The sequence below is a fragment of the Xenopus tropicalis genome, chromosome 7 (assembly GCF_000004195.4).
Source record: "Xenopus tropicalis strain Nigerian chromosome 7, UCB_Xtro_10.0, whole genome shotgun sequence".
Lineage (NCBI taxonomy): Eukaryota > Metazoa > Chordata > Amphibia > Anura > Pipidae > Xenopus > Xenopus tropicalis.
The window spans coordinates 35,899,185-35,925,560 of record NC_030683.2 but is presented as its reverse complement, the minus strand read 5'-3'; the positions used below and the strand labels follow the sequence as shown (position 1 = coordinate 35,925,560).

Here is a 26,376-nt window from a genome sequence, read left to right as displayed (position 1 = left end):
TTAATTTTTATTGATTTTTTAGTAGACGTAAGGTATGGAGATCCAAATTACGGAAAGACCCCTTATCCAGAATACCCTTGATCCCGAGCATTCTGGCTAACGGGTTCTATACCTGTACAACCATTGGTAAATCTGCCCCTAGGTGATAGCAGGGCTCTCTAGTACAACAAAATACGTTTTATCCCCTAATATATTTGGGGGGGGTGTTGGTCAAAGGCAGAAAAGATACAGGCCAATGAAATAAAATATTTTTTATTCTACCATAGTGCCCTTCTTTTGCTTCATTTCAGCAGTAAAGAGTAACTGAAGTTTATCAGAGCACAAATTACACGGCTCCTGGGAAACTAAGAACACGTCTATATAAATATAGAAAATTATTCTTGCTCTTTTAAAAAAGGAATTTTAATGTGGGATTCTGCAGGAGTGTTTAGAAAAAAACCTTTTCACATGATAGAATCTCTTTAAGCTCCCTTTCTGTTTGAGTTATACTTTACAGTACAATACAGATATAGGATTTAGTATCCAGAGTGCTCAGGTAGTGGGTTTTCCAGATGATAGGCCTTTCTATAAATTGGATCATCATGGCACAAAGCACTGTTCATTTTTATGGGAGATAGTATTCCTAAATTTCACAGCTTTTAGCTTTTTTTCTAATTTCGATGGCAGGCTCAATTTGAAGGTTAAAGTGCAGCAACTGAATGAACTTCATTACAAATAAAGAGAAATGGAAATGGAATTTAGTCATTTAAATAGAGGGAGACAAGTCTTTCCCTCAGATAATCTCAAAATTAATCTCTTATATGTATTTGTGTTATGCTATTAATGCACGTTATTTATTCCTTAAGTGATACTGACACGAAAAACGACTTTTCAAAATATGAATATACATAAAAGGCTACCTATAGGTCGTGTTGACGGTTTTTTGCTGACGTGTTTGCTTTTGTAAGTAATCGTTACTTGAAGTTCATAAACCTGACTGTTTTGCCAACCTTACTGTCCCTTCTCAGCCTGTCAGTTATAGCTTCCAATGCTAACAGACAAATATGGCCGCCCCTCTTTGAGGAACACAGGGGATCAGACCGGTAATGTAAAAGCATCAGGCAAATACTTTTATGGCAAAATTATAAAGTTCTTGCAAAGACAATGTTATGATAGATGTAAAAAAAACATTTAATTTCTGGTGTCAGTATCTCTAGGTTATTTTAGATGCATGTGACAATAAGGGGGGTTATTTATCAGCGTTCTTTTTTATCTTTTTTAACAGTGATTCAAGTTTTTTTGCTCTAAAAATCATGAATTTAAATAATAGTTTAAAAAATACATTTTTGATATTTATTATGTGCAAAAAAACTTGAATGTAAAACTTCTGTATCTAAAAGCTTTCAAGGCCTTGTACAAATCAATGGGAGCTTCTCCTAGGCAAAATTTTAACTATTTAGCCTGTTCAAATTTTTCATTTTTTAAATGGTGGCTCAAAGAAAAAGTTATAAAAGGGAACATATACAGGTATGGGATCCCTTATCCGAAAACTCGTTATCCAGAAAGGTCCAAATTACGGAAAGCCTGTCTCCCATAGACTCCATTTTAAACCAATTTTTAAAACTGATTTTCTTTTTCTGTGTAATAATAAAACAGTACCTTGTACAGGTATGGGATCCGTTATCCGCAAACCCGTTATCCGGGAACGCCTGTCTCCCATAGACTCCATTTTTATCAAATGGTTCAGAATTTTAAAACTGATTTGCTTTTTCTCTGTAGTAATAAAACAGTACCTTGTAATTGATCACAAATAAGATATAATTAATCCTTTTTGAATGCAAAACCATCATATTAATATTAATTAATGTTTTATTGATTTTTTAGTAGACTTAAGGTATGGAGATCCAAATTACGGAAAGACCCCTTATCCGGAATAGCCTTGGTCCCAAGCATTCTGGAAAATGGGTCCTATACCTGTACTTGATCCCATTTTTTAGTAGACTTAAGGTATGAAGATCTAAATTACAGAAAGACCCCTTATCTGGAAAACCCTTGGTCCTGAGCATTTAGGATAACGGGTCCTATAACTGTGTATATATATATATATATATATATATATATATGATATCAATTATCTGATACTTTTCCTGCACTTTTGATGTTTCTTATGCCATATCACCTTTTTATTTGCACCACGTTTTTAATTAATTAAGACATCAATTTGAATAGTTATTCCGTTCAGTGAGCTTTTACTGTATATTGAGTATTCTGTTCCCAATTCTTTGTCAGAGCTCTCTGCAGTACATTGGTACACTGATTGCCAACCAGCTATGGTGCTAATGGGAAAATGTATTCATATTTTATTTTTCCTAGTTACTACTAGTTGCTGCCTTCCTCTGCTTCTTCCCTGGTTTTAATTGGGGGTCACTGACTCTGGCAGCCAAACACTATTGTTCTGTGAGGCTTGGATTTTATTATGTTGGGTTGAAAAATCCACTTCTTATTATTCTTAGCTCCCCCAATTTTTGAAACACTACCCCTTCTGCAGTTTTTGGGGTACAACACTCAAACTCTCCACACTTCTTCATCATATAGCAGAGCAGGTTGCTTATGGTTTTCTAAGTGATCCCGCCCCGCCTTTTTGCCACACTTACAGATTTGAAGCTACACCCCCCAAACTTGAATAACATAATCATGGGGTCACCCCGAATGAAACAGCAACATTTATTAGACGACCCAAAGTGAGAGTGGCAAACAACAGCCATTCAACTTTCACCCATTGACTTTTAATGGGGAAATTTAAATTGCTGTCACTCTTATAGCTTCCAGACTACATTCACATAGTCATAGGGTCAACCTGAATGAAAAATATTTGTTGTATGCCCAAATGTGGGTGGAGCTATGAACACCCATTAACTTTCAATGAGGGAATTTAAAGAGATACTGTAATGATTTTTATGATTTAGTTTTCTAAATTACACTGATACCATAGCAAAACAATCACTGCCATCTCCAATGTTATCCTTGAACCAACAAATGTATTATTTTAGTTGTAATATTGGTGTGTAGGCGCTATCTCAGTGCATTGTGCCTGAGTCTGAGCTTTCAGAAAGAGCCAGTGCTTTTTTTTCTGAAAAAAAGCTTTTCTTTTTTTCCTTTATATAAAAGAAAAAATTATATATATAAAGTTCCATTTTTCATTATATAAAGTTATTAAAAAGACAAAGCTGGTAAAACCCCAAAGAAGTGAGTGTCCTTATGACAAACCATATCTAAATGTATTGTAGTTTTCTGTCTCTTAGTTCCATTTGCTGATCTTGCATTAGCTGTGCTTTGAGTACACTTCTCTACCCGTTACATTGAGCTTTTCTGCCTGTTATGGGTGGTAGGGTTGCCATCTAGCCAGTATTTGACAGGCCTAGCCAGCAAATAACCAGCTAGGGTCAAATTCACTGGTAAAAAAAATAAATCTCTCCCTTCACTGATCCTCTATGCTGCTGATTACCCTTTATAACCACAGCCCCATCTCTGGCCTACTCATTTCCATGCTCCATGCACCCATATCTCTGTGACATCAGGGCTCACAGCCAACCCAGAGGCTGCTATTATGAGTGAAAAAAGGTGGCAACCCAAGTTATGGGTAGTAAGTGTTTTAGTGCCTTGCTTAGGGTTAGCACACTGGTGAAATTCAGGTGGAGGGCCAAGTTGATGACACCAGGGGTGGGGTGGTTGATTCAAGGGGTGGGACTATGAAGGTTATTGGTCACATCATTCTCTATCGTAGCATGAAAATACAGACAGGCAGTTGTTGCCCGGACACCCAGGCAATCCTATTCACACTGCTCCTATTCCCTGCAGTCTGCAGCCACCTGTGCTGGGGCAGCAGCAAAGAGGGATGCGGTCGAGCAATCTGTTACCAATCTGGCCTGGTTAGACATAGCAGTGATTGCACTAAAATTAAATAAAGTGTTTTTTTTCTTCCAGTATGAGGAAAGTACCTGATTCTCACTGTTGGGGGGATCAGTTTTGTTCAGAGAAATCAGCAGAGACAGGAAAAGAGACAACATTGAAACAGAGAATTATAGAGAGAAATCAGCTTAGGGGCAAAGAAGCTGCAGACAGAAAAAAGAGGGAGGGATTCTGTGAAGTAAAGGAAAGCATTTGCCACAACTGGGCAAAAGATAAAAGATAAAATTGTAAATTAAATATATTGAGGGGGAATTTTTCCTCACGAATTATTGACTGTTTATAATTACACTTCAGTTGAACTTCATTAATGCATAGCAACACATTTTCACATGGTGAAAAAAAACATGGTTAGATTCTATAATCTACAGCATATATAGAGTTCAAGTGGAATGAAAATGTCATTTTAAGTATTTTTCAGTATGCATTAATTAAACCTTCTCAAGGCTTTAAAAGTGAGGTTTGTGAAAATCTATAGTATAAAAAGATAGGAAGGAGAGCACATAGGGCAATATATTTTTAAAAGTGCATAAAGAAAAGGTACTGGTAATGGATCCAACCCAAAAGTTTACAAGTGAATTAGATGCAATTTTAAACGCAAGTCACATTCTGTTCCCTCAGTGAAAAAGCAAACATCCCATAATTGTGGTCACAAGGGATACTGTAAGTGCGCCTGACAATTGTGGCTGATGTGTTAAAACATGCAACTTTTTAACACATAAGATGCTGCCGGCATCACTTGTGCCAATCACAGTGGAAAGGATGTGTTTGCGTGATTCTTTAGAAATAAGTGTGATTAGTCAACTGGCGGCTAGGGGAGCCGTCAGCTTCAGGGTTTCAATAGGCGCACTGCTCTTAATTCTGAACAGGAGGAGGCACGGACTGAGCACTGCTGAGTGCAAGAGCATCATATCCCATTTGAAAGAAGTCACTTTAATGAAGGGTATTTGTTCATGTAATTAATAAGGGAACATTTGCACAACTGAACTTGCAGTCATAAGTGACCCTCTAATTTTCTGCCATCATCTGATGTACTGTAATAGAAATAAGAGACAATGGGGCATATTTACTAAAGGGCTAATTGTCTTTTTCTGGTGAAAATTCAAGGAAAAGACAATTGGCAGCGCATTCGCAGAGATTTACCAAAAGGCAATGGAGAACTTTCAGCGGTAGAGAACTTTAGCACAGTTTCGGCCGGCGAATTTTCGCTCAGACGAAGAAGCAAAAATTCAGTAATTTATGAATGGTAAAATTTTCTCTTCTTTCCCATTTTTGTCAGTCTATTTCGCCTGGTTCTGACTTGTAAATTGATAAAACTAGATCCGCAAAGTGGCTGTGTCGGTGACATGGAATCCTGACGTCATATTCACATGCGTTTATTCCTATTTAAAGTGGTATTCTTTCTATAAGCTGTTAATGTAAAACATATTTGACTCCACCTTATTTTAACCCCTCCTGTATTGTTACTGACTGCATTTTACACATGCTGACTGCCTTCCTCCCACAAAGATTCATTGTGTGTGTTTTTTTAAATACTCAAATTATAAATAAATAATATTATCGTAACCTGTTAATTGTTTGTGGTTCATTAAAGTCATTAACATATCTGTTTGTCCAGGTATTAATGCCCTCAGAAATGTCAACCCTTGTGTTGCGGTTTGTTAGAAATTGCTTGTTAATGTTGTTGAACTGTAACAATAATATTTTTTTCTGCGTCTGACTTTGTTCTTACTGCAGCTGATAAGAGAGTTAGTCTTCCTTTTGGTTCCATGGACATTTAGAAAAATAATTGGCCACTTTCACCAAGTTCAGCAGCATCATTAATAAATACACACATTTGTCCTGTATATAGCCAGTGATTTCAATTAACACTAGCTCACAGACGCTAGAGATAGCACCGCTTGAGAAAATTCGCCAGAAAAAGTACACGCTGGAAAAAAATCACTGACGAAAAATTGCGTATTCGTGACGAATTACCAACTGAAGTAGTTGCATGAAGTGTGGTGAAGCTTCCAGAGGCGAAAATTTGCACCTTAGTAAACGTGACCCGATGCCTCATCCTGGATAACACATATAGAGATGATTTATCATCGTTAAAATTTTTTCACGGTAAAACTCCGAACTTGAATGTTCGATATTTATTAAGTGCAAATAATCACATAATTTGAATGTAAAACTGGCATCTAAACGCTTGTGAGTTTATGTAGTAGTCAATGGGAGTTGTCGTAGGCAAAAATCAAGCCACTTTTCGAGTTTTTCAAGTTTGTAAACTCACAGATTCCGAGGTATTTGATTTTTTTGTTTATTCATACCACATTTGAATTTTTTAAAATAAGTTAGCAAACATTCGTGAAAAAACTTTAAAATTCACAAACTCAAAAATTGATAAATAAATGCATGTGTTGGTAACGTGATGTAATGCATGACTTTCCTAGACTGAACTGCTTATTATTATTATATATTTGATATTGTTATACAGTTCCTATAAGAGTTTTTCACATTAGTCTTGGTTCCCATGCATCAGTTAGACAGGCAAAGTCAGACATATGTACTGTATAATTGGACAGCAATGTCAGTCTAGGGAGGGAGGTTATCTCATTAAGCACGGGCAACTTTTCTGAGATGTTTTATTTATTTGGACCGTTCCTATGCTAGTGTTATTCTAAATAGTGTTTTTATGTGCAATACCAATTTTTTGTAATGAGTTTTTTTCACTGGAAGTGCTAATGGATTTTTGACCAGTTACTACCTCCTAAGGGGAACAGGTAGGTCAATTTTTAAAAAAATAATATGTGGAAAAAACCCAACCCGTTGCTTCTTATAAAGAAGATGACAGCATTTTTAACATTAATATGCCTGATCCCTTTAGTCAAAATATGGAAAAGAATATACAATATGGAAAAGAATATACAATATGATTTTGAAGGAATTCACACACCCTATTCTCAAATACCCTAAAATGATTCGAATACACCACAATGCATAATGAACAAAAGTTCATTTTATTTATTTCCTGAAAGAAATAAGTAACTTCATAAAATTGGCACCAGCATTATCACCGGTATAGTCGCTGTGTGATCACTGCCACTAATACAGTTCCTTTCTAGATCTTGAAATCTTGGTGCCTTCATCCAATAACAAGCAGTTGGTGAAGTATTTTGTAGTGATCTGTGGAAGAACAAATAAAGAATCATTTATTAAGTACATGTCAGGATGTCGGAATGTGGGTTGTACGTTTATTTCAGCTCTCAAAAGTGGTTGCAGATTTGGGTATTACATATATGTATATCAGAAGCATAATTTATTTTATATGGGAAAATACAACTGATTCAGAAAGTTCCTTGCCTGTCGAACATGGTAAATATTTATAGTTTTATGATTTCTGACAAAAACTCCCAGCAGTACACTATGAAATTTCCAAAGCAACATCCAGAAATCTGCATATTTCAGATTTCAAGGTCAAAAAGTCCACTAATGCTACGTTTACCCCCCACAAACCATACATTTTTGAGAAGTACACATTCTGACAAATCTAAAATAAGTAAATAAGTTTTTTTGCTCTGAACTGCCAAACTGCACGGAAAGCTTTCCTAAAGTTAATGGTTTTGGTAAAATTTTGGAAAATTGCCTAAAATCCAATAAAATCTCAAAAATGTACAAATTCATTAAATAACAAAATCTGTGATCCAACCACAAAACTGAAGCTCAAAAAACAAAAGGTGGCCATACACGGGCCGATTGTAGCTGCTGATATCGGTCTCTTAGACCAATTCGCCAGCTTATCGGCCCATGTAGGGGCAGCAACAATGGGCCTGCCCAACCGTTATCTGGCCTGAAATCGGCCAGATATCGATCGGGCAGGTTAAAAAATTCAGTAGGATCGGGGGACCGCAACGGGATATCGGGAGAAGATATGCTTGCTTGGCGACCTCGCCAAGCGAGCGGATCTTAACGTGTATGGCCACCTTAAGGGGGTCTCGATTTAAAAATAAAATTGCTATGCTCATTCACTTTTCCTTGCCCTTGTGTTATAGTGCAAATTCATTTGTTTTTCTACCCACAGTTCTCTATCAGACAACTTTCTACTTGTAAAATATTAAAAATAAAAATAAGAAGAAGAACTTACCGATTCCAGAAGCTTATGAACTTTGATAGCATTCAATGATTCGATGTGATTTTCACTAGAAGTGTCTTGTCAGTATCAGGTATTAATATCCATCAGAGGAGCATTTTTAAAACCCTCCCCCTCCCACATACCCACTCCCTCACCCAGCAGTACATTCGGATTTAGGTCAGATCTTATTCATGTCCTAGTCTGGGATTGGGGGTCATTGCAATGCAACAATAGGCTAGAGTATTATTTTTATATTTGATCCTATTGTTGCATTGCACCACCACCCCTCAGCCCATTGTTACACTAGACTGAGGGGGGTAATGGAGGGTTTTTAAACATAAAATGCATTTCTGTGGATTTTAATTTCTGATGTGATGTTCCATAATAAAGTCATTATAAACTTCCTGCAAGAACAAACAACACGGGTATTGATATCTTTATATTTCACGGCTCTTAAACATTGCTTAGATTTATAGAGCTAAAACCAATTCTTTAATAATAAGGAAGTAACTTTAAATCCCATTTTTTTTTTAAATGTCATTTAAAGGTATGATATTCTATATTCTAAAAATACCCCATATGTATTCAAAATAATAGATTCCATACTTGTTCAATATATTTATATATTTGCTAAACTTATTTACCTTGTTCTGCCTCAGACAGTTGGTCCTTTTCTCTAGAATTAACAAGAAAAAAAAAAAGCATATTAGTACCAGAGCAAGCTTCTCAACAACAGCAAATTAAGAAAACACTTAAAATAATACCTGGATAATTTTGAAAGGGACCTTGCTATGCACAGCAATATGGCAATCACTATTAAAAATCCACTTCCCAGGACTGAACAAATGATAATCAGATTCATTTGATTGTTGCTCTCCAAGTCTTCTACCATCATTAGGATTTTCTCTGTATAGAAATAATATTATTAGGCAAATCCTTACTACAAAGCATTTGTACAAGTTAATTTTTTGAAATTTGACTATACTTTATTTCCAAGTAAACAGACATACAAAAGTAAATGTAAATAATACGAATAAATAATATTTATTTTTGGCCCAGATTATTTCAAGCACAGATATTCCATTAGAATATAAACAATATGATGCAATTTTATGGTTTAGCCATCTGCTAACCTATACGTATCTTTCTTGAAGGAACACAATAGAACGGTATAGGGGCCATTTATGCAAGAACAGTAAGCAAAGTGCAGTTTCACTGTATTTGCTCTTGCACTTAGCCATAAATCCGACACAATAGTGCTGCAGCTAGGCCAATTGATGCAGGGCTCTTAGGGAACCCTGGGGCTACAGTACTGCTTGGTATGGAGGTGGCCGTACTGCCAGAGTCACTGTCAAAAGTTGTGCAACTGCTCAATCAGAACTGAAGGCAGGAAGGACTGATTGCCACCACGCGCAACTATATAAAAGTGCAAACTGCACATTTGAATGCAAGTACTTTTAAAGAATAAGGTCTCATGTGCAGCTGACTTTGGAAAAATTTGTGTGAATGCAGCTGCACTTGTGGTCATAAAACCGCTTCTATATATTCAGATTTTTGAGCACTTTTATACTTGCAGACAGACCCACACACAAACAAACAAATAGACACACACAGACAGACAGACAAGACACATACACACACACGATTATCTTTAGCGTAATCTGCAGAAAAAGGAGTATAGTGAAAGCATGCTCAACCTACTGTTCTAATAAGCAACAAATGCATAGTTTTAAGTATAAGTTGAATTAAACAGGGCACATGAAAGGTTTGTTTACCTTTTTCTGATGGGGCTTCCGTTGTAGTTGTCATGATGGAGCTCATCTGGTTAGCGATTTCTGGTTTGAGAAAAGAAAAAATATTATGTTTCATTATAAAATATTCCAGAAGCATGTATTACTTATAGCAAACAAATGTTTTTAATGCCTTTTTCTGAGGCCAAAAAGGTTAATACAAGTTTTTTTTTTGTTGCACTACAAGGACATTTACATACAGTGCTGATACAGGTTTTGGACATCTATGGATGTGAGAGCATAATTTATAGGGCTTCCACCTATGTTTGGAAACTGTTAAACTATTTAAGGAACATTCTTGATACTGCAACTCATCCAGTTGCTTGGTTTGTTGTTAATAGAAATGAACTCGGCTAAAATAAAGGATTGCTTACTAGTCAGTTAAAATGGTAATGTGTATAAGAAAGTAGAATTGCAAAACTCTTACGTCTCTCGACTCCACTAGTTATTACTTCTACATCCTCCTCTTGTTTATCTGTTGCTAAATTGGGAAGAAATAAAAGGGCTATGTAATTTAATTATATTTCAAGAGTCATTGTTTTTTTGCAGTGCTACATGGTCTTTTTTATGGTTCCCATATAGGAAAGAAATGCTGCACAGAGCAAAGGCATCAGGTTGACTCTGGTATACTTTCCCTTTAATAAGGATAAGCTGCTAACATCGAAGTTAGGAGCTAAAACAGGAAATGACCATAGTACATGTTATATGCAGCAACATGGTGCAAAGTCTATGCCCAGTAACCCATAGCAATGATACAGCAGTCTGCTGGGCTAGTGCCATTACATTTAGGGATACAGTTATCTGGTTACAGTGGGCTGCTAGAGGAAGGTAACATTTGACAATCTTACTACATTACACCTATTAAATTAAGTTACTAATAAAATCCCTTCAAGTTATTATTCTTACTTTCTTCATATTTGCTTGCCTCAGTGCTGTCTTCCACTTTAGGAGCTTTAGTTGCATCTGAATTAAATAAATAGAAAAAAAGATTATTTATACCTTAAGAATAGCTCAAGCATATCTGTCTGTATGTCTTATTAATTATATAGGTTAACTAAGCAGGAATAATTACAATATTATTATTATTACATTGTGAAAAAAGTATTTTTTAGTCTTAACCCAATGTAATTTACATAAACATGATAATTGGAAGTTTATGTATGAAACATTCATATATAGAAATCACTCTCAGGTTTCAATATCAATAAAGATCTGTGTGGAATTAAAAGTTAACCAAAAAATGTTGTGCACCTTGTGCAGTGGGTTGGAGCACTGTTTGCTCCGTTGTAAAAACTCACAGCAACCAATAAGAAGTTACCTTTTAGTCAACTGATGTACTTTCCTTCATGAATATATAATCCTCCAGTCTATTGCTTTGGGTTACTAGACCAGGGCACGCATTATTTAGGTTACTACACAACCCTGATCATGTATTGTTAGGTGTAATGTTGGGTGTAATGATGAAAAAAATCTTATCCATTCAAATTAAAATCAATAAATAAACACATACCTTGAATCCTTCTTTCCTTAATTATGCTTTTTTCAGTTTCATCGAAATATGTGTCACTGTCATCTTCTGTGTTTGAAACTGAAAAATAATAAAACATTCTTAACTTGAGAATATCTCTATCATGCAATATATATAGTGATACGGTACAAATCTCTTGCTGTGTGTTATTAGACCAGGGCAAATGATCACTATCCTGCCACATGAAATGATTAATTAGTGATATCATTACTATATAGAGGAAAGCCAAATAGATGGGTACATAGAGTTCACCTGATTTGACTCAGCTTAACTAAAATGTAGAAAAACTAAATTGGTTTACAGACTACAATGGGAGGTATAGTATCGGTATAGGATCTATAATCCCGAATGCTGCTTGCGACCTGGGGTTTTTAGGATAAGGGATTATTCCTGTAATTTGGTTTATTATAACTTATTTCAGGTAAAAAATCATTTAAACATGGAGTAAACCCAATAAGATTGTTTTGCACAATTTTGGATTCATGCAGCTTAGTTATGATCAACTAGAAGGTACAGGTATGCGATCCCTTATCTGGAAACCCGTTATTCAGAAAGCTCCGAATTACGGAAAGGCTGTCTCCCATAGACTCCATTTTAATCAAATAGTTCAGAATTTTAAAACTGATATCCTTTTTCTCTGTAGTAATAAGACAGTACCTTGTAATTGATCCTAACTAAGATAATAATAATCCTTATTGGAGGCAAAACAATCCTATTGGGGTTATTTACTGTTTAAATGATTTTTTAGTAGATTTAAGGTATGGAGATCCAAATTACAGAAAGACCCATTATCCGGAATACCCTTGTTCCCGAGCATTCTGGATAACAGGTCCTATACCTGTACTGCTTTATTATTACAGAGATATAAGAAATGTAAAATGTTTATGCACATACAATATGCTCTGGTTCATTAAGCAACAGCAACCATGAATGAAGGAATGTAATATTCTCTCTGGTTGCACTTGGTTATTAGAAGGGAGGAATCTGCTCATATTATAACACTACCCCTTCCTGTGTTGCTGGGTATGTTACTGATAAAATCTCCTCCAATCAAAAGTGAAAATATAAAACATCACTTAAATCTTACTTTCCACAGGTGTCGTTTTCCCAGTAACATCTTCATATTTTTTGACATAATCCTTAGTTATACCTAATGTAAGGAAAAAAAATGAATGTTATGTTATACCTCAAGAATATCTGATATGTGTTATTTACATGATTTTAACTTGCTTGACAATAGATAGAAAAATGGGGATCTCGATGGAGCTTTTCACTTTAAAAAATCTCCAATCAAAAGTGAAAATATAAAACATCGCTTAAATCTTACTTTGCACAGATGTGGTTTTCCCAGTAACATCTTCAGACTGTTTCAAAAAATCCTTGATTATTCCTAATGTAAGAAATAAAAAATGTTACACCTCAAGAATATCTGATGCGTGTTTGGTTACCTCCTATGCAGTATCGTTGTGGAAATGTTGCCCCAGCCCAGCCACGTTTATTACATGATTTTAACTTGTTTGACAATGAATAGATAAATGGGGATCGCAATGGAGCTTTTTACATTCACTTAAAACAATTATGATTAACCCATTTGAGATCTTTGATAAACAACGTGCCTTTAAAATCATCAAATACAAAATAACAGTGCCACAGTCTATTTTGAAAATGAAAAAAAGTATCCATTTCTCCATATTTATTTAGCATTCTTAGGTACTGACCCACAAGATGGTATGTAGTAGAATAGATAAAATCACTGATTGTGACAAATGGGCTTAAATAAAGTTTAATTTTATGACATTAAAGGGGTTGTCTTTAATTTTTAGTGTTGTGTTGAGAATGCTGTTCTGAGACTAGTTGCAATTGGTCTTCGTTTTTATTTGCGTTTTTTTAATTATTTAGCTTTTTGTATGGCATCTTCTCCAGTTTTAAATTTCAGCAGCTATCTGGTTGCTAGGGTTTAATTTAACTTAGGTTTAACGTGGTTTGAAAGAGAGACTGAAATATAAATAGAGAAGGGCCTAAATGGAAATATAAGTAATTAAAAGTAGAAATAACAATAAAATTCTAGCCAGCAGAACAATAGTTTTTGGGCTTCTGGGGTCTGTGACCCCCATTTGAAAGCAGATAATTAAACAAACTATAAAAAATTAAGACCAATTAAAAATGTACTAAGAACAGCCCATTTTATAACATACTAAGGGGCACATTTACTAACCTACGAACGGGCCGAATGCGTCCGATTGCGTTTTTTTCGTAATGATCGGTATTTTGCGATTTTTCGGAGAATTGTCGCGACTTTTTCGTTGCCATTCCGAATGGCGATTTTTTCGTAGCGTTAAAACTTGCGCGAAAAGTCGCGCCTTTTTCGTAGCCATTCCGAGAGTTGCGAAAAATGTTGCGATTTTTTTGTAGCGTTAAAACTTAAGCGAAAAGTCGCGCCTTTTAAGTTTTAACGCTACGAAAAAAAATCACCAGATTTTGCGCAACTTTCGGAATGGTTACGAAAAAGGCACGTTTTTTCGCGCAAGTCGTAATGGCTACGAAAAACTCGCGTTTTTTCGCGCAAATCGTATTGGTAACGAAAAAGTCGCGACAATTTCCGAAAAGTCGTAAAGGCGCCGAAAAAATCGCAAAAAATACGAAAAAGTCGCAAAATGTTCGTTTTCCAATCGGAATTTTTCCAATTCGGATTCGTGGGTTAGTAAATGTGCCCCTACATGTTAACCTGAACGAGAACTACCCCTTTAAACAAGAAACATTCTGAATATATATATAGGCATGCACACACAAGGACAATATGCTTGTTGCCCACGTTCGACAACCAAAATGCAGGATGTAAAGGTCAGAAATGGTTATAAGAGAAGATGACTGGGCCAGCACTCCCTTATGTAAGAAATATATATATACAAATTTTATATTTATAATTATGTGCCCAATGTTTTGTTCCTCATTTGGTCCATAATTAGTGATGGGCTAAATGTTTCGCCAGGCATGGCTTTGCGGCGAATTTCTGCGTTTCGCCATTGGCGGATTGTTTCATGAAACAGATTAAAAAATTTGCTGCGCGTCCAAAAATTTTCGGCCACGTCAAAAGAATAGTCGCGCATCTAAAAAGAGTAGTCGCGGGCGTCAAAAGAATAGCCACGGGCGAGAATTTTTTTGACGTGCGTCATTTTCGCCGTTTCGCTAATCTTTTTAAAGTTTCGCAATGTTTTTGGCGAAGCGAAATAGGACAGATTCGCTCATCACTATACATAATCCTTGAGAAAGGATGTAGAAACACATGTAACTCAATAGTTGCAGTTATATTAGTGATTGATCTGGTCAGTATGTATAGCTCTATTTATAAAATACTACTAGTGCACACAGCACTATATATAATAGACACATATATATATATATATTGATGAACACATTTTTTTGCCAGCGATTGGCAAATGTTTTCACAAATTGTCAAAAATTTACAGAAAAAAAATGAGAAAACACTGCAGAAAAGCCTATTCTCTAAACGTATTTGGAGTGAAAAAAAACTTGAGAAAAAATGCCCACTGATTGTAATGCAATTGAAGAGAAAAAACACAGCTTGTGTAAAAAAAAAAAAAAAAGTTGCGCAGTAGCCATGAAAAAATGGCCATTGTTTTTTGCTTTAACAAAAAGTTGCACGTAGATTCTTTAATTTTTCGGCAAAGCCAAATGGGACAGATTTGCTCATCACTAATTTGTGTAAATATATATATATATATATATATATATAGAGCAATGCATATATATATTTATTTAAATGTGGCTGGTAAATGGGTTAAGTGTGTAAAAAAAAAAGATTATACTTACTTTCTATGTCTGAGCTTTCTTCAATGCTTGTTTCAGTTGTTGCATCTGTAGCATGTTTTTTTGTAGCTAAATTAAAAAATAAAAATCAGTTCATATATACATATATACCTTTAGGTTTTAGACTACAAGATACAAATGAGTGATAACATAACTAATGGGAAGTGTATATTAAAAAATGACATTCAGTTTTATGATTTAGCAGAATTATGATTAACATGATATTAAAGGAGCAGTAATTAAATAAATGAAAATATTTTTTTTATTTTATATGGCAGCATAATACAGGTATGGGTTGCATTATCTGGATAATCTATTATCCTGGAAAGTTAAAAAAAAAAAATACCTGCTACTCTACAAAGGTTTGCTAACAAGATTAATAGTATAAAATACCAGAGTTCTATTTTTTTTTGCCATATTGAATAAAAAATTAATTAAAAAAAAATATCTACAGCTGAAGATCTTAATAACATCTTACAGAGTAAGATACATATGCATGAAATATATGGCAGCACAATATGGAATCCCTTATCTGGAAACCTGTTATCCAGAATGTTCTGATTTACAGGAAGGCCATTTTGCATGGGCACTATTTTAATCAAATAATTAAAAAAATACTTTTTACTGACACTATTAAACATAAATTGCCAAAAAACTCAAGACCTTTATAATAATACATTAAAAAAAATAGATTAAACTACAATATTTACTGGAATAAAATGTTGAAAAAAAACATACCTGATCCTCTGCAAAGGGTTATTAATAGAATAAATAGTAGAAAATACCAAAAGGTTTGTTTTCCTCTGGCCATGTTTAATACAAAAAAACTACCGCTGAAGATTAACAGTAAAACCCCAAAAGGTTCTACTGTCTGTCTCTAACGGAAGTCTAAATGTAAATGGTAAAGTCTGGATTCTCTCCTGACTGAACCAAACATGCATTGTGATGTCACACACTCATTGTAATCTCTCAGTTAACAAAACATCCACTGTGATGTCACACTTAAAGGAACAGTAACACCAAAATGAAAGTGTTTTAAAGTAACTAAAGTATACTGTACTGTTGCCCTGCACTGGTAACATTTGAGTGATAACAAATGAGTCATAACATAACTAATGGGAAGTGTATATTAAAAAAATTACATTCATTTATGAGTCAGTTTTATGATTTAGCAGAATTATGATTAACATGATTTTAAAGGAGCAGTAATGAAACTAGAAAGGGAAGTTTGAGAACAAACTTCATGTTGGGTTGAAAAACATGAAGTCACTGAATGGGCTCCGCCCACTTTCTCTAACCTTGGACCACAGTTATACAGTAAAAACCACTGTGCAAAGTTTGGAGACCCTGGTTTTAATAGTGTCTGAATGGCAGCAATTTAAATTTCCCCACTGAAAGTCAACGACATCAGATTGGTGGTTGGTGGCTCCACCCCCTTTTTCTAACCTGGAACTCGAAGTCACCCAGTGACAAACAGTGGGCACCCTGGCATAAATAGTTTGAGAATGACAGCATTTTAAATTTAAAGCAAAAGAATTCAATGGATGAAATCTGATTGGCTGAACCTACTTTTCCTATTTTTGAACTTGAGTCCCCCAGTGACCAACTTTGCAAATTTTGGGGACTCAGGCATAAAAATTGTGGGACTGGCAGCATTTTACACTTCACCATTGAAAGTTAATAGGTAAAATGTTATTGGCTGTTGGTGGCTCCGCCCACTTTTTTTTCTAACTTTGAATGGCAAATACTCTGGAAACTTTAACAACCCTAGAATTAATATTTAAATAATGGCATCAGTTTAAATATAAACCAATGAAATCTAATAGGTGGAAATGGATTGGCTGTTGGTGGCTCCTCCCACTTGTTTGGGAACCCTGACATAAATAGTGTGAGCAAAGCAACATTTTAAATATAAACCAAAAAAATTCAATAGGTGAAGTCTGATTGGCTGTTGGTTGCTCCACCCACTTTTTAAAACCTAAAAATGCAGTCCCCTAGTGACCCTGGTGTTAATACTGTGAAAATGGCAGCAGGTTGAATTTCCCATTGAAAATCAATAGGTAAAATCTGATTGGCTGTTGTTGGCTCCACCCACTTTTTCTAACTCTAAACTGCAGTTACCAGGTGACTAGCTCTGCAAAGTTTGGAGACCTTAGTATTAATATTTAAAGAATGGCCGCAGTTTAAATTTAAACATATGAAGTCTATAGGTGAAATCTAATTGGTTGTTGTTGGCCCCACCCACTTTTATAAACTTGGAACATAGTCACCTAGTGACAAACTGTGCAAAGTTTGGGGACCCTGACATTAAACGTGAGAATGGCAGCAGTTAAAATTTTCCCACTGAAAACAATGAAAGAAATGTGATTGGCTTTTGGCGGCCCCGCCCACTTTTTCTAACCTTGAGTACAAAGTCACGCAGTGACTGACTGTGCAAAGTTTGCGAACTGGCATCAAACCAAATAAATTCAATAGGTGAAATCTGATTGGCTGTTGGTTGCCCCGCCCACTTTTTCAAAACTAAAACTGTAGTTCTCTAGTGACCAACTGTGAAAAGTTTGGGGACCCTGGTGTTAATACTGTGAGAATGGCAGCAGGTTGAATTTCCCCATTTAGAGTCAATAGGTAAAATCTGATTGGCTGTTGGTGGCTCCACCCACTTACAAAAATACAAAAAACCTTAAATGCGTAGTCACCCAGTGTCTGACTATGCAAAGTTTTGGAACTGGCAACAAACCAATAAAAATCAATAGGTGAAATCTGATTGGTTGCTGGTGGGTCCGCCCACTTTTCAAAACTAAAAGTTTGGGGACCCTGGTGTTAATTCTGTGAGAATGGCAGCAGATTGAATTTCCCCATTAAAAGTCAATAGGTAAACTCTGATTGGCTTTTGGTGGCTCCGCCCACTTTTTCTTACCTTGAACCACAGTTACCTGGTGCCTAACTCTGCAAAGTTTGGGTACCCCGTGTTATTACTGTGAGAATGACAGCAGGTTGGATTTCTGCCAAGTCAATAGGTAAAATCTGACTGTTCACATCTCCGCCCACTTTTGGGCATCCAACAATCATCATATTTTCATTCAGGCTGAGCCCATGACTGTGTGATTCAAGTTTGGGGAGTGTGGCCTCAAAGCTGTAAGATTGGCAGCAGTTTCAATTTCCCCATAAAAGTCAATGGGTACAATATGATTGGCTGTTGTTGGCCCCTCCCACTTTGCATTTAAAAAAAAAAAAAAAAACCTGAATGCGTAGTCACCCAGTGACTTACTATGCAAAGTTTGGAAAATCTGGCATCAAACCAATAAAAATCAATAGGTGAAATTTGATTGGCTGTTGGTGGCTCCGCCCACTAACTTAAACTGCAGTCCCCTAGTGACCAAGTGTAAAAAGTTTGGGGACCCCGGTGTTATTACTGTGAGAATGGCAGCAGGCTGAATTTCCGCCAAATCAATAGGTAAAATCTGATTGGCGGTTCACAGCTCCGCCCACTTTTGGGCATCCAATAATCATCCTATTTTCATTCAGGCTGAGCCCATGACTATGTGATTCAAGTTTGGGGAGTGTGGCCTCAAAGCAGTTTCAATTTCCCCATTAAAGTCAATGATTAAAATTTGATTGGCTGTTGTTTGCCCCTCCCACTTTGGGGTCATCCAACAAATGTTGCTGTTTCATTCGGGGTGACCCCATGATTGTGTTATTCAAGTTTGGGGGGTGTAGCTTCAAAGCTGTAAGCGTGGCAGCAGTTTTAAAATCTTCCCTGTCAAAGTCAATGGGAAAATTGGGGGGTTCGGGGCGGCGCCACAAAAAGACGGGGGGCGGGATCGCTTAGAAAAGCACAAGCAACCTGCTCCGCTATAGGGCGAAGAAGTGTGGAGAGTTTGGGTATTGTACCCCTAAAACTGTAGGAGGAGTAGCGTTTAGAAAATGGGGGGCGCTAAGAAGAAGAAGCGGAAGAATAAGCTAAAGTGGAAGAACAGTATGTGGGGTTTTCAACCCAACACAATAAATGAAAATATTTTTTGATTTCATATGGCAGCATAATACAGGTATAACACACCTGCTACACTACAAAGGTTTGCTAACAAGATTAATAGTATAAAATACCAAAGAGTTCTATTTTTTTCTTGCCATATTGAATAAAAAAATTAATTAAAAAAAATCTACAGCTGAAGATTAACAGTGAAATCAACAAAAGTTTTACTGTCTGTCAGAAAAACAATCTTAATGACTTCCTACAGAGTAAGATACATTTGCAACAAATATATGGCAGCATAATATGGAATCATTTATCTGGAAACCTGTTATCCAGAATGTTCTGATTTATAGAAAGACCATCTTGCATGGACACTATATTAATTAAATATTAAAACTATTTACTTTTTCTCTGTGAGTACTTTGTACTTGACCTTAAATAAAATATAATTAATCCTTAATGGAGGCAAACAATCATATTGGGTTCAAGAAATTTAGGTATGTAGATCAAATTACAGAAAGATCTGGAAAATTCCAGGTCCCGAGCATTCTGGATAACAGGTCCCATACCTGTAGTAATATTATACCTGCTCCTCTACAAAGGTTAGCCAAAAATGCAAAATAATATATACAGTATATGAAATGTAATTATCAGAATTCAAATGTAATAGAACTGAAACCTGATTTGCCATAAAACTCAAGACCTTTATAATAATACAGAGAAAAATAGATTAAACTAAAATATTTACTGGAATAAAATGTTAAAAAAAACATACCTGATCCTTTGTAAAGTGTTATTAATAGAATAAATAATAGAAAATTCCAAAAGGTTTGTTTTCCTCTGGCCATGTTGAATACAAAAAAACTACCGCCAAAGACTAACAGTAAAACCCCAAAAGGTTCTACTGTCTGTCTCCAACGGAAGTCTAAATGTAAATGGTAAAGTCTGGATGCTCTCCTGACTGAACCAAACATGCATTGTGATGTCACACACTCACTGGAATCTCTCAGTTAACAAAACATCCATTGTGATGTCACACTTAAAGGAACAGTAACACCAAAATGAAAGTGTTTTAAAGTAACTAAAGTATAATGTACTGTTGCCCTGCACTGGTAACATTTGAGTGTCAGTTACAGAAGCACTACTATAGTTTATATACAAAAGCTGCTGTGTAGCCATGGGGGTTAGCCAGTAAAGCTGAAAAAGTAGAAAAACACAGGCTGCACAGCAGATAACAGATACACTCTGCAGAAGTTTGTTCTTATACAGTAACAGAAGTTTAGGAATGCCATTCCTAGCTCTCTACAGGGCTACAGACTGAAAACCTTTCCAATATAAAATAAGGCAATTGTTGCCAAAAAGTTTTTTTAGTAGTTTACAAAGTTTATTTTTAGGTTCTGGATCAACAGACACAGAAATGTTAAAAACAAAATCACTCTTTTGACATGGTACTGGTATTTAGCTAAACATCCATTGTGATGCCAGTTAGTTCAAATACAATAGGATATGAGATGCAATAGCATAAGGCATTCTCAGTATCTTGGGGTTATTTGACTAGAAAGTGATGCAGAGCAGTCGTTATTTCAGTGACATTTTTAAACAGAGCTGTTATGCCTCAATCATATGCAATGAACCTAATATTTTAACATGTAATTAACACTATAAATTGCAATTGTTCAGCAAAAAAAAGACAAGGCAGTGATGATAAAATGAATGAATATAAAGGGATTCTGTCATGATTTTTATGGTGTAGCCTTTATTGCTAAGTTACACTGTGTGCATTGCAAATAATGCACTCTTCCATTTAAACCCTTATTTTTTGACCAATAAATGTATTTTTAGCTGTAATATTGATATATATGCGAGGATTAAACCAAACCAATTCTAATGTTAAAGAAAGGGATGGTATTTCAAGGAGAATTGTTGCCCGTGGCAGCACAGATTTAACCCTGAGTGACGAGTCTTACTGTGTGCCATCACTCTAAGGTTTTGCCTTTTTATCCACTCGCTTAAATTCAGGACACTTAGTAGAAATATGCACACCTATATATACTGGATTATCTACTGTACAGCACTGCGTACATAAGTAGCGCTTTTTAAGTAAAGATATACATACATAGAGAGATGCTCACTGCGGGGGGGGGGCTGTTTATCAAAATTTGTATTTGTTTTTTGTTTTAGAGCTTTTTCCTACCACGACTAAACCCACAAATTAAAAAACTTAAATGTTTCATAATTTATTTCAAACTGCAACAAAAAAGTGCAGACACTTAAATTCATAAAAAAGTGAAACCTTGAATCATCATTTTGCATCACTTAAATAGCAGTAATAGCTCCCCAAAAAACCCTAAAAACTTTAATATCTTGAAGCAATAGGTTGGCAAACATATATATAATTGGGCAGCTCTAGTGATGAGCGAATCTGTCCCGTTTCGCTGAAAAATTTGCGAAACACAGCTACAGTGCGACTTAATCTGTCATAAAATCCCTTTAGGGGCCCCATCCATTTGAGTTATATATACAGGTATGGGATCCCTTATCCAGAAACCCGGTATCCAGAGAGTTCCGAATTACGGAAAGGCCATCTTCCATAGACTCCATTATAAGCAAATAATTCTAATTTTTAGAAATTATTTTTCTTTTTCTCTGTAATTAGAAAGCAGTGCCTTGTACTCGGTCCCAACTAAGATATAATTAATACTTATTGCCGGAAAAAACATCCTATTGAGTTGATTCAATATTTAAATTATTTTTAGCAGACTTAAGTTAAGGAGATCCGAATTACGGAAAGACCCCCTTATCCAGAAAACCCCAGGTCCCCATATTTTTGTTTAAAGGTTAAAGTGCAGCAACTGAATGAACTCCATTCTAAATAAAGAGAAATGAAAAAGGAATTAAGTTTAAGTTTAAATAGTAGGATAGTCTTTCCCTCATCTAACTCACTGAAATAGTTAATAGTGAGGTCAGATTTGCAAGGAAAGATCAATCTCTTAAATGTTTTATTTGCTATGCTTGTTTAAAACTGGTTATTTTATGTGACAATAAGGGGGCAATTTAAATTTTTTCATTTATTTAATTAATGGTCAATATTTTTGATATTTATTAGGTTAAAAAAACTTGAATGTAAAATGTATGTATCTAAAAGCTTGCAAGTCCTCGTAATAGTCAGTTGGAGCTGTCCTAGGCAAAATTGTAACTAGTTAATCAGTTTCAGGTTTTGGATTTTTTGAGAAAATCACAAATTCAAGTTTTTATTAACAGTTTCTAATCACACTTTTTTTTAATCTGATTATCTGTTTAATAAATAAGGTAACATTGGTTATTTTAAATTGCAAAGTAAAAACAATAACTGCAAAACTAAATCACTTATCTCTCATCACTGCCTACATGATGCTAAAAGTAATTTAATGGTGAACCCCCCCTCCCTGGGGGGAACCATCTCCCCATCTTGCTGCTTATTGTAAATCAGAAAAGACCCAGAAGGGGCCATTTACACTTGCAAAGCAAAACCCAGTGAGCAACATTAGAGGTACATATACAGGGCTGTTTTGAGGTGCTATTCGTTCCAGAGGGTTCAAGACATGACAGCATAAATAACTGGTCCCATTCAGCCATATCACTCTTAATCCACAGGGAGAAGGAATGAAATGGTTTATAATAAAAGCTAATTTTTTTGTTGTTAGTATTTATCTAGCATTCCTAAGTACACAACCATATGGTTGAATGTGACCAATTACAGTGCCACTTTACCTCCAGTTTTTGTAGGCAGGTATGCTGATTAAACACTGATTAAAAAATCTTTGGGGGACGGGGGGCCCGGTGCACATGTGCAGGTCCCTTTGTACCCTCAATCTGCTATGTTGTAGTTACACCACTGGCCAGTTAGATAAATTTGATTGATTTTTTTTGCATTATTGGTAGAAATAGGTGCCACTAGAACTTCGGTGCAGTCGCTATGAGCATACATGCATCAGAATAATTGAACTTGGATGTTTGCACTGCAGCTTATCACCAAAAATATTAAAGCAGACTGGCAAATAATCTCTATATGGGTAGACCAAGTTAAAACAGGATTGTGTCATATTTAGACCAGGGGCTATTGGACTGAATATGTTTTTCCCCATTTTATATTAGGCCACACCATCCCCACAAAGAGTTTTGTCAGCATTTTGCAGTCTTGTCTTTGAAAAATGCACAAAGCTGTCTTTGATTGCTTTGAAAGTAAAAACATACAGCTGCCACAGTTATAACAAATCTGCGCAATATCATTTCAGCATGTAGGTAACAGTTGTGTACATGTAGGTAACAGTTATGTATATGCGCAAGCTTGCAGGATTTGTGCTTGCTTAGGGTGTCCGAACAGTAGTGAGAGGTAATAAGAGACAAGGGCCCTCTATCCATTACCCATTTGTCGTTCATGCTAGTTTCACCGAAACTTTCACGAAACAACAAAAATTTTACGAAATGCAGGTCATGCATGACTTTTTTGAGGTTGGCATCTTTTTTTTAGTGTGGCTCACGCCTTTTTTGATGCGGCTGCTCTTTTTTTTTATGTGGCCGCTCTATATTTTTGGTCAAAATTTTGCAGGAGTTTTGTAAACAATTTGCCAAATAAGAGGGACCAGGCCTTGGGTCTCACAGGTACAACATCTTTAAATCCAGCCCTGGTTTTATGATAAAAGTTATGGGCGTTAAATAATTAAGTAGTGCAGGAAAACCCTGACTAAACTATGTACTTTCATGTAGTTGCTTGTAAGCATTATTCAAGGTAACACTTCTCTAGAGTGCTGCTAGTATTTGAGACAAACTGGATATATTTCAGTTATATTTTCTATTTAGTTACACTTTCCATGCCAGTGTACTGGAGTGATTCTCACAATGTATAGTTTTACTCCCCCTTCACTATAGGGTCTAAAATTTTGGTCAGGGCCCCTCATACCCATAAACAATATTTGTAACATGCACGAAGATACTTTTGGGGATATATATAACAGCAAATGAAAGTTTACCTCAAATCACATCTTAACAGCCAAAATAGTAGAGCAAATAATAACAATAATGCAAATGTTCCAGGCCTTGATTTGACTGGAGAATGGAATTGCTATGCACAAGTCAAAGGATTCAGCACAATTAAATTATCACTGCTGGTGAAATGTGGCACACTGAGAGATTGCAGTGCCAGCTACAGGTATGTTGTTAAAGGAGATTTCTGATGGCAGAGATGGCACTTTTCTTGTCCTTTAAGACTGGGCCTATATAGCCCCCAATATGGAAATCTTTGGCATTACATTTTCTTTTCCTGATGTTACTGTGCATTCACTACAATTCCCTGCTTTTTGATATAGGGAAAGACTGGCTTGTCATGGACCAGAGGTGTTAATTTAAAGTTCATGTAGGGAGCCATAGGGTTAAGCTGCCCTATGGCTTTAAACCCTACCTCTTCCTGATTTGTACTGTTACTGTTTATAGTTATTGCACGTGCCTTATTGGTTTATTTGGTTGATCACACCCCTTGCACACCAATATAGTGTTTAGCAAGGAGGTGTGGCTTCCTCTTTGGCTGCCTCTGATTCAGAAATAAGCCCCAGTAAAGCCAAGCCATTTGCCCCAGAGCTTAACATCCACTCTGGTGAAGTCAGTGACAGGGCCCCGTGAATGAGGACTAGAATCTAGAATTGCAGAATACTGCAATAGCACTTTTTTTCACAGCAATTTGTGCACAGAGTTTTTCTAATTATGGACTTTTTTCTAATTGATGGACTTTTCTATAAATATTTTGTAAAAGGAAATATATGGTGATCTAAATTAATTTGGCTGGATATTTTCAAGCACCAATTAGTGCTTAGGAGGTGGGTTTATGGGTTCAAATGTTCACTCTGTTGTTAACTAGTTAAACTTGAGAAAGGGCATGATACAGCCCGAAACATGTTGTGTGCTGTGGTTTGAATAAAGGCTGAAGCAGTTCATCTGCGTGAAGGTGCTCTCCTCTTTTCCTGTGATACTGCAATAGCACTCTCTAGGAGAGTGAGGTAGATAGATCTAGATAGTAAGAGCAGTCTGTTCAGCTGGAAATACAGGCAATGTTGCCTTAGCCTAGGGCCACTGTTTTAGACGCAGGATACAGGTCAGTGTAAGGCTAATGCCACACCAGGCGTAGGGCTGATTTTTTCGGCAAGCGGAAAAACGCTTGCCTAAAATTCAGCCCTACGCCTGCTACTTGTGCCTGCACCCGAATGAATGAGATACGCTCGGGTGCAGGCACATGTAGCCGATATACGAATGAAAACGCGAGACTTTGCATTCTCACGCGTTTTCATGCGTATATCGGCTACATGTGCCTGCACCCGAGCGTATCCCATTTATTCGGGTGCAGGCACAAGTAGCAGGCATAGAGCTGAATTTTCGGCAAGCGTTTTTCCGCTTGCCGAAAAAATCAGCCCTACGCCTGGTGTGGCATCAGCCTAAATCCCTGATCCATAGTCAGTTATAGTGCCCATACTGGTTAAAGGTTATCAACCTGAGGATTGGAGTAACTATCCAGACTGGTGTCTCAAGGGGTGCTTTACCCTGCCAAGTCTCCCAAACAGAGGTGGGATAAACTGGTGGCATCCTCTCTTACCAAGGTGTCTGCTATCTCTCTGTTTATGTGAGTATTGATTGATCCCTGAATTGCTATATCTCTGCTTGGACAATAAAGAGTTACAGTTTGATGCAAAAGCTCCTGGCGTTCACCTTATCTATTAATGTAAGCAATTACACTACACAGTGGCAGTGGGAGGTGTAGTTTAACAACACCATCCAGCAGCTCGTTCAATAAAGAGAAGGCCCATTCCAGAGAGATGCTATGTACCCCATGCTCTGTCCATAGCTGGTGTTTAACAGGTTAACAGCCAAATAGGGGTTACATTTAGCTTTAACACGACTCAGTGGCTCTGTGATTACTTGCATGGATGTTAAACCATTGGTATGTTTCTCATAAGACCATCTGAAGTTGTTGCAATTGAACTTAGTTAATGTATTCAGTAAAATGCATTGGAAAACGTAGTTGATCATTTATGTAAGTAGGTAACACATTACACTTGTTGCTGCATATGCAGTTATATTGGTTATAAAATCTCTTGTCCCATTTAGATGAATACAGTGAAGGGACTCTATGGGACATGGCTTTCCCGTTATTTGGAGCTTTTTGAATATTGGG

General features: G+C 36.2%; 1 protein-coding gene and 1 long non-coding RNA gene across 2 annotated transcripts; both read right to left on the bottom strand.

The window, feature by feature from the left end:
• Positions 1-6,931: 6,931 nt before the first annotated feature.
• LOC116412305 lies at positions 6,932-8,457 on the bottom strand. Its single transcript, XR_004223651.1, has 2 exons — positions 8,072-8,457; positions 6,932-7,113 (listed from the first exon to the last, which is right to left on the bottom strand). It is a non-coding gene; the product is annotated as an uncharacterized LOC116412305 (long non-coding RNA).
• A 77-nt stretch (positions 8,458-8,534) lies between these two features.
• Positions 8,535-20,552, bottom strand: LOC101733424. Its single transcript, XM_031906718.1, has 10 exons — positions 19,954-20,552; positions 15,209-15,274; positions 12,705-12,767; positions 12,465-12,527; positions 11,360-11,437; positions 10,756-10,812; positions 10,277-10,330; positions 9,835-9,894; positions 8,824-8,965; positions 8,535-8,735 (listed from the first exon to the last, which is right to left on the bottom strand). Exons 1-10 carry the CDS (start codon positions 20,150-20,152, stop codon positions 8,696-8,698), a joined length of 822 nt encoding a protein of 273 aa, XP_031762578.1. The 5' UTR covers positions 20,153-20,552; the 3' UTR covers positions 8,535-8,695.
• Between the last annotated feature and the right edge of the window lie 5,824 nt (positions 20,553-26,376).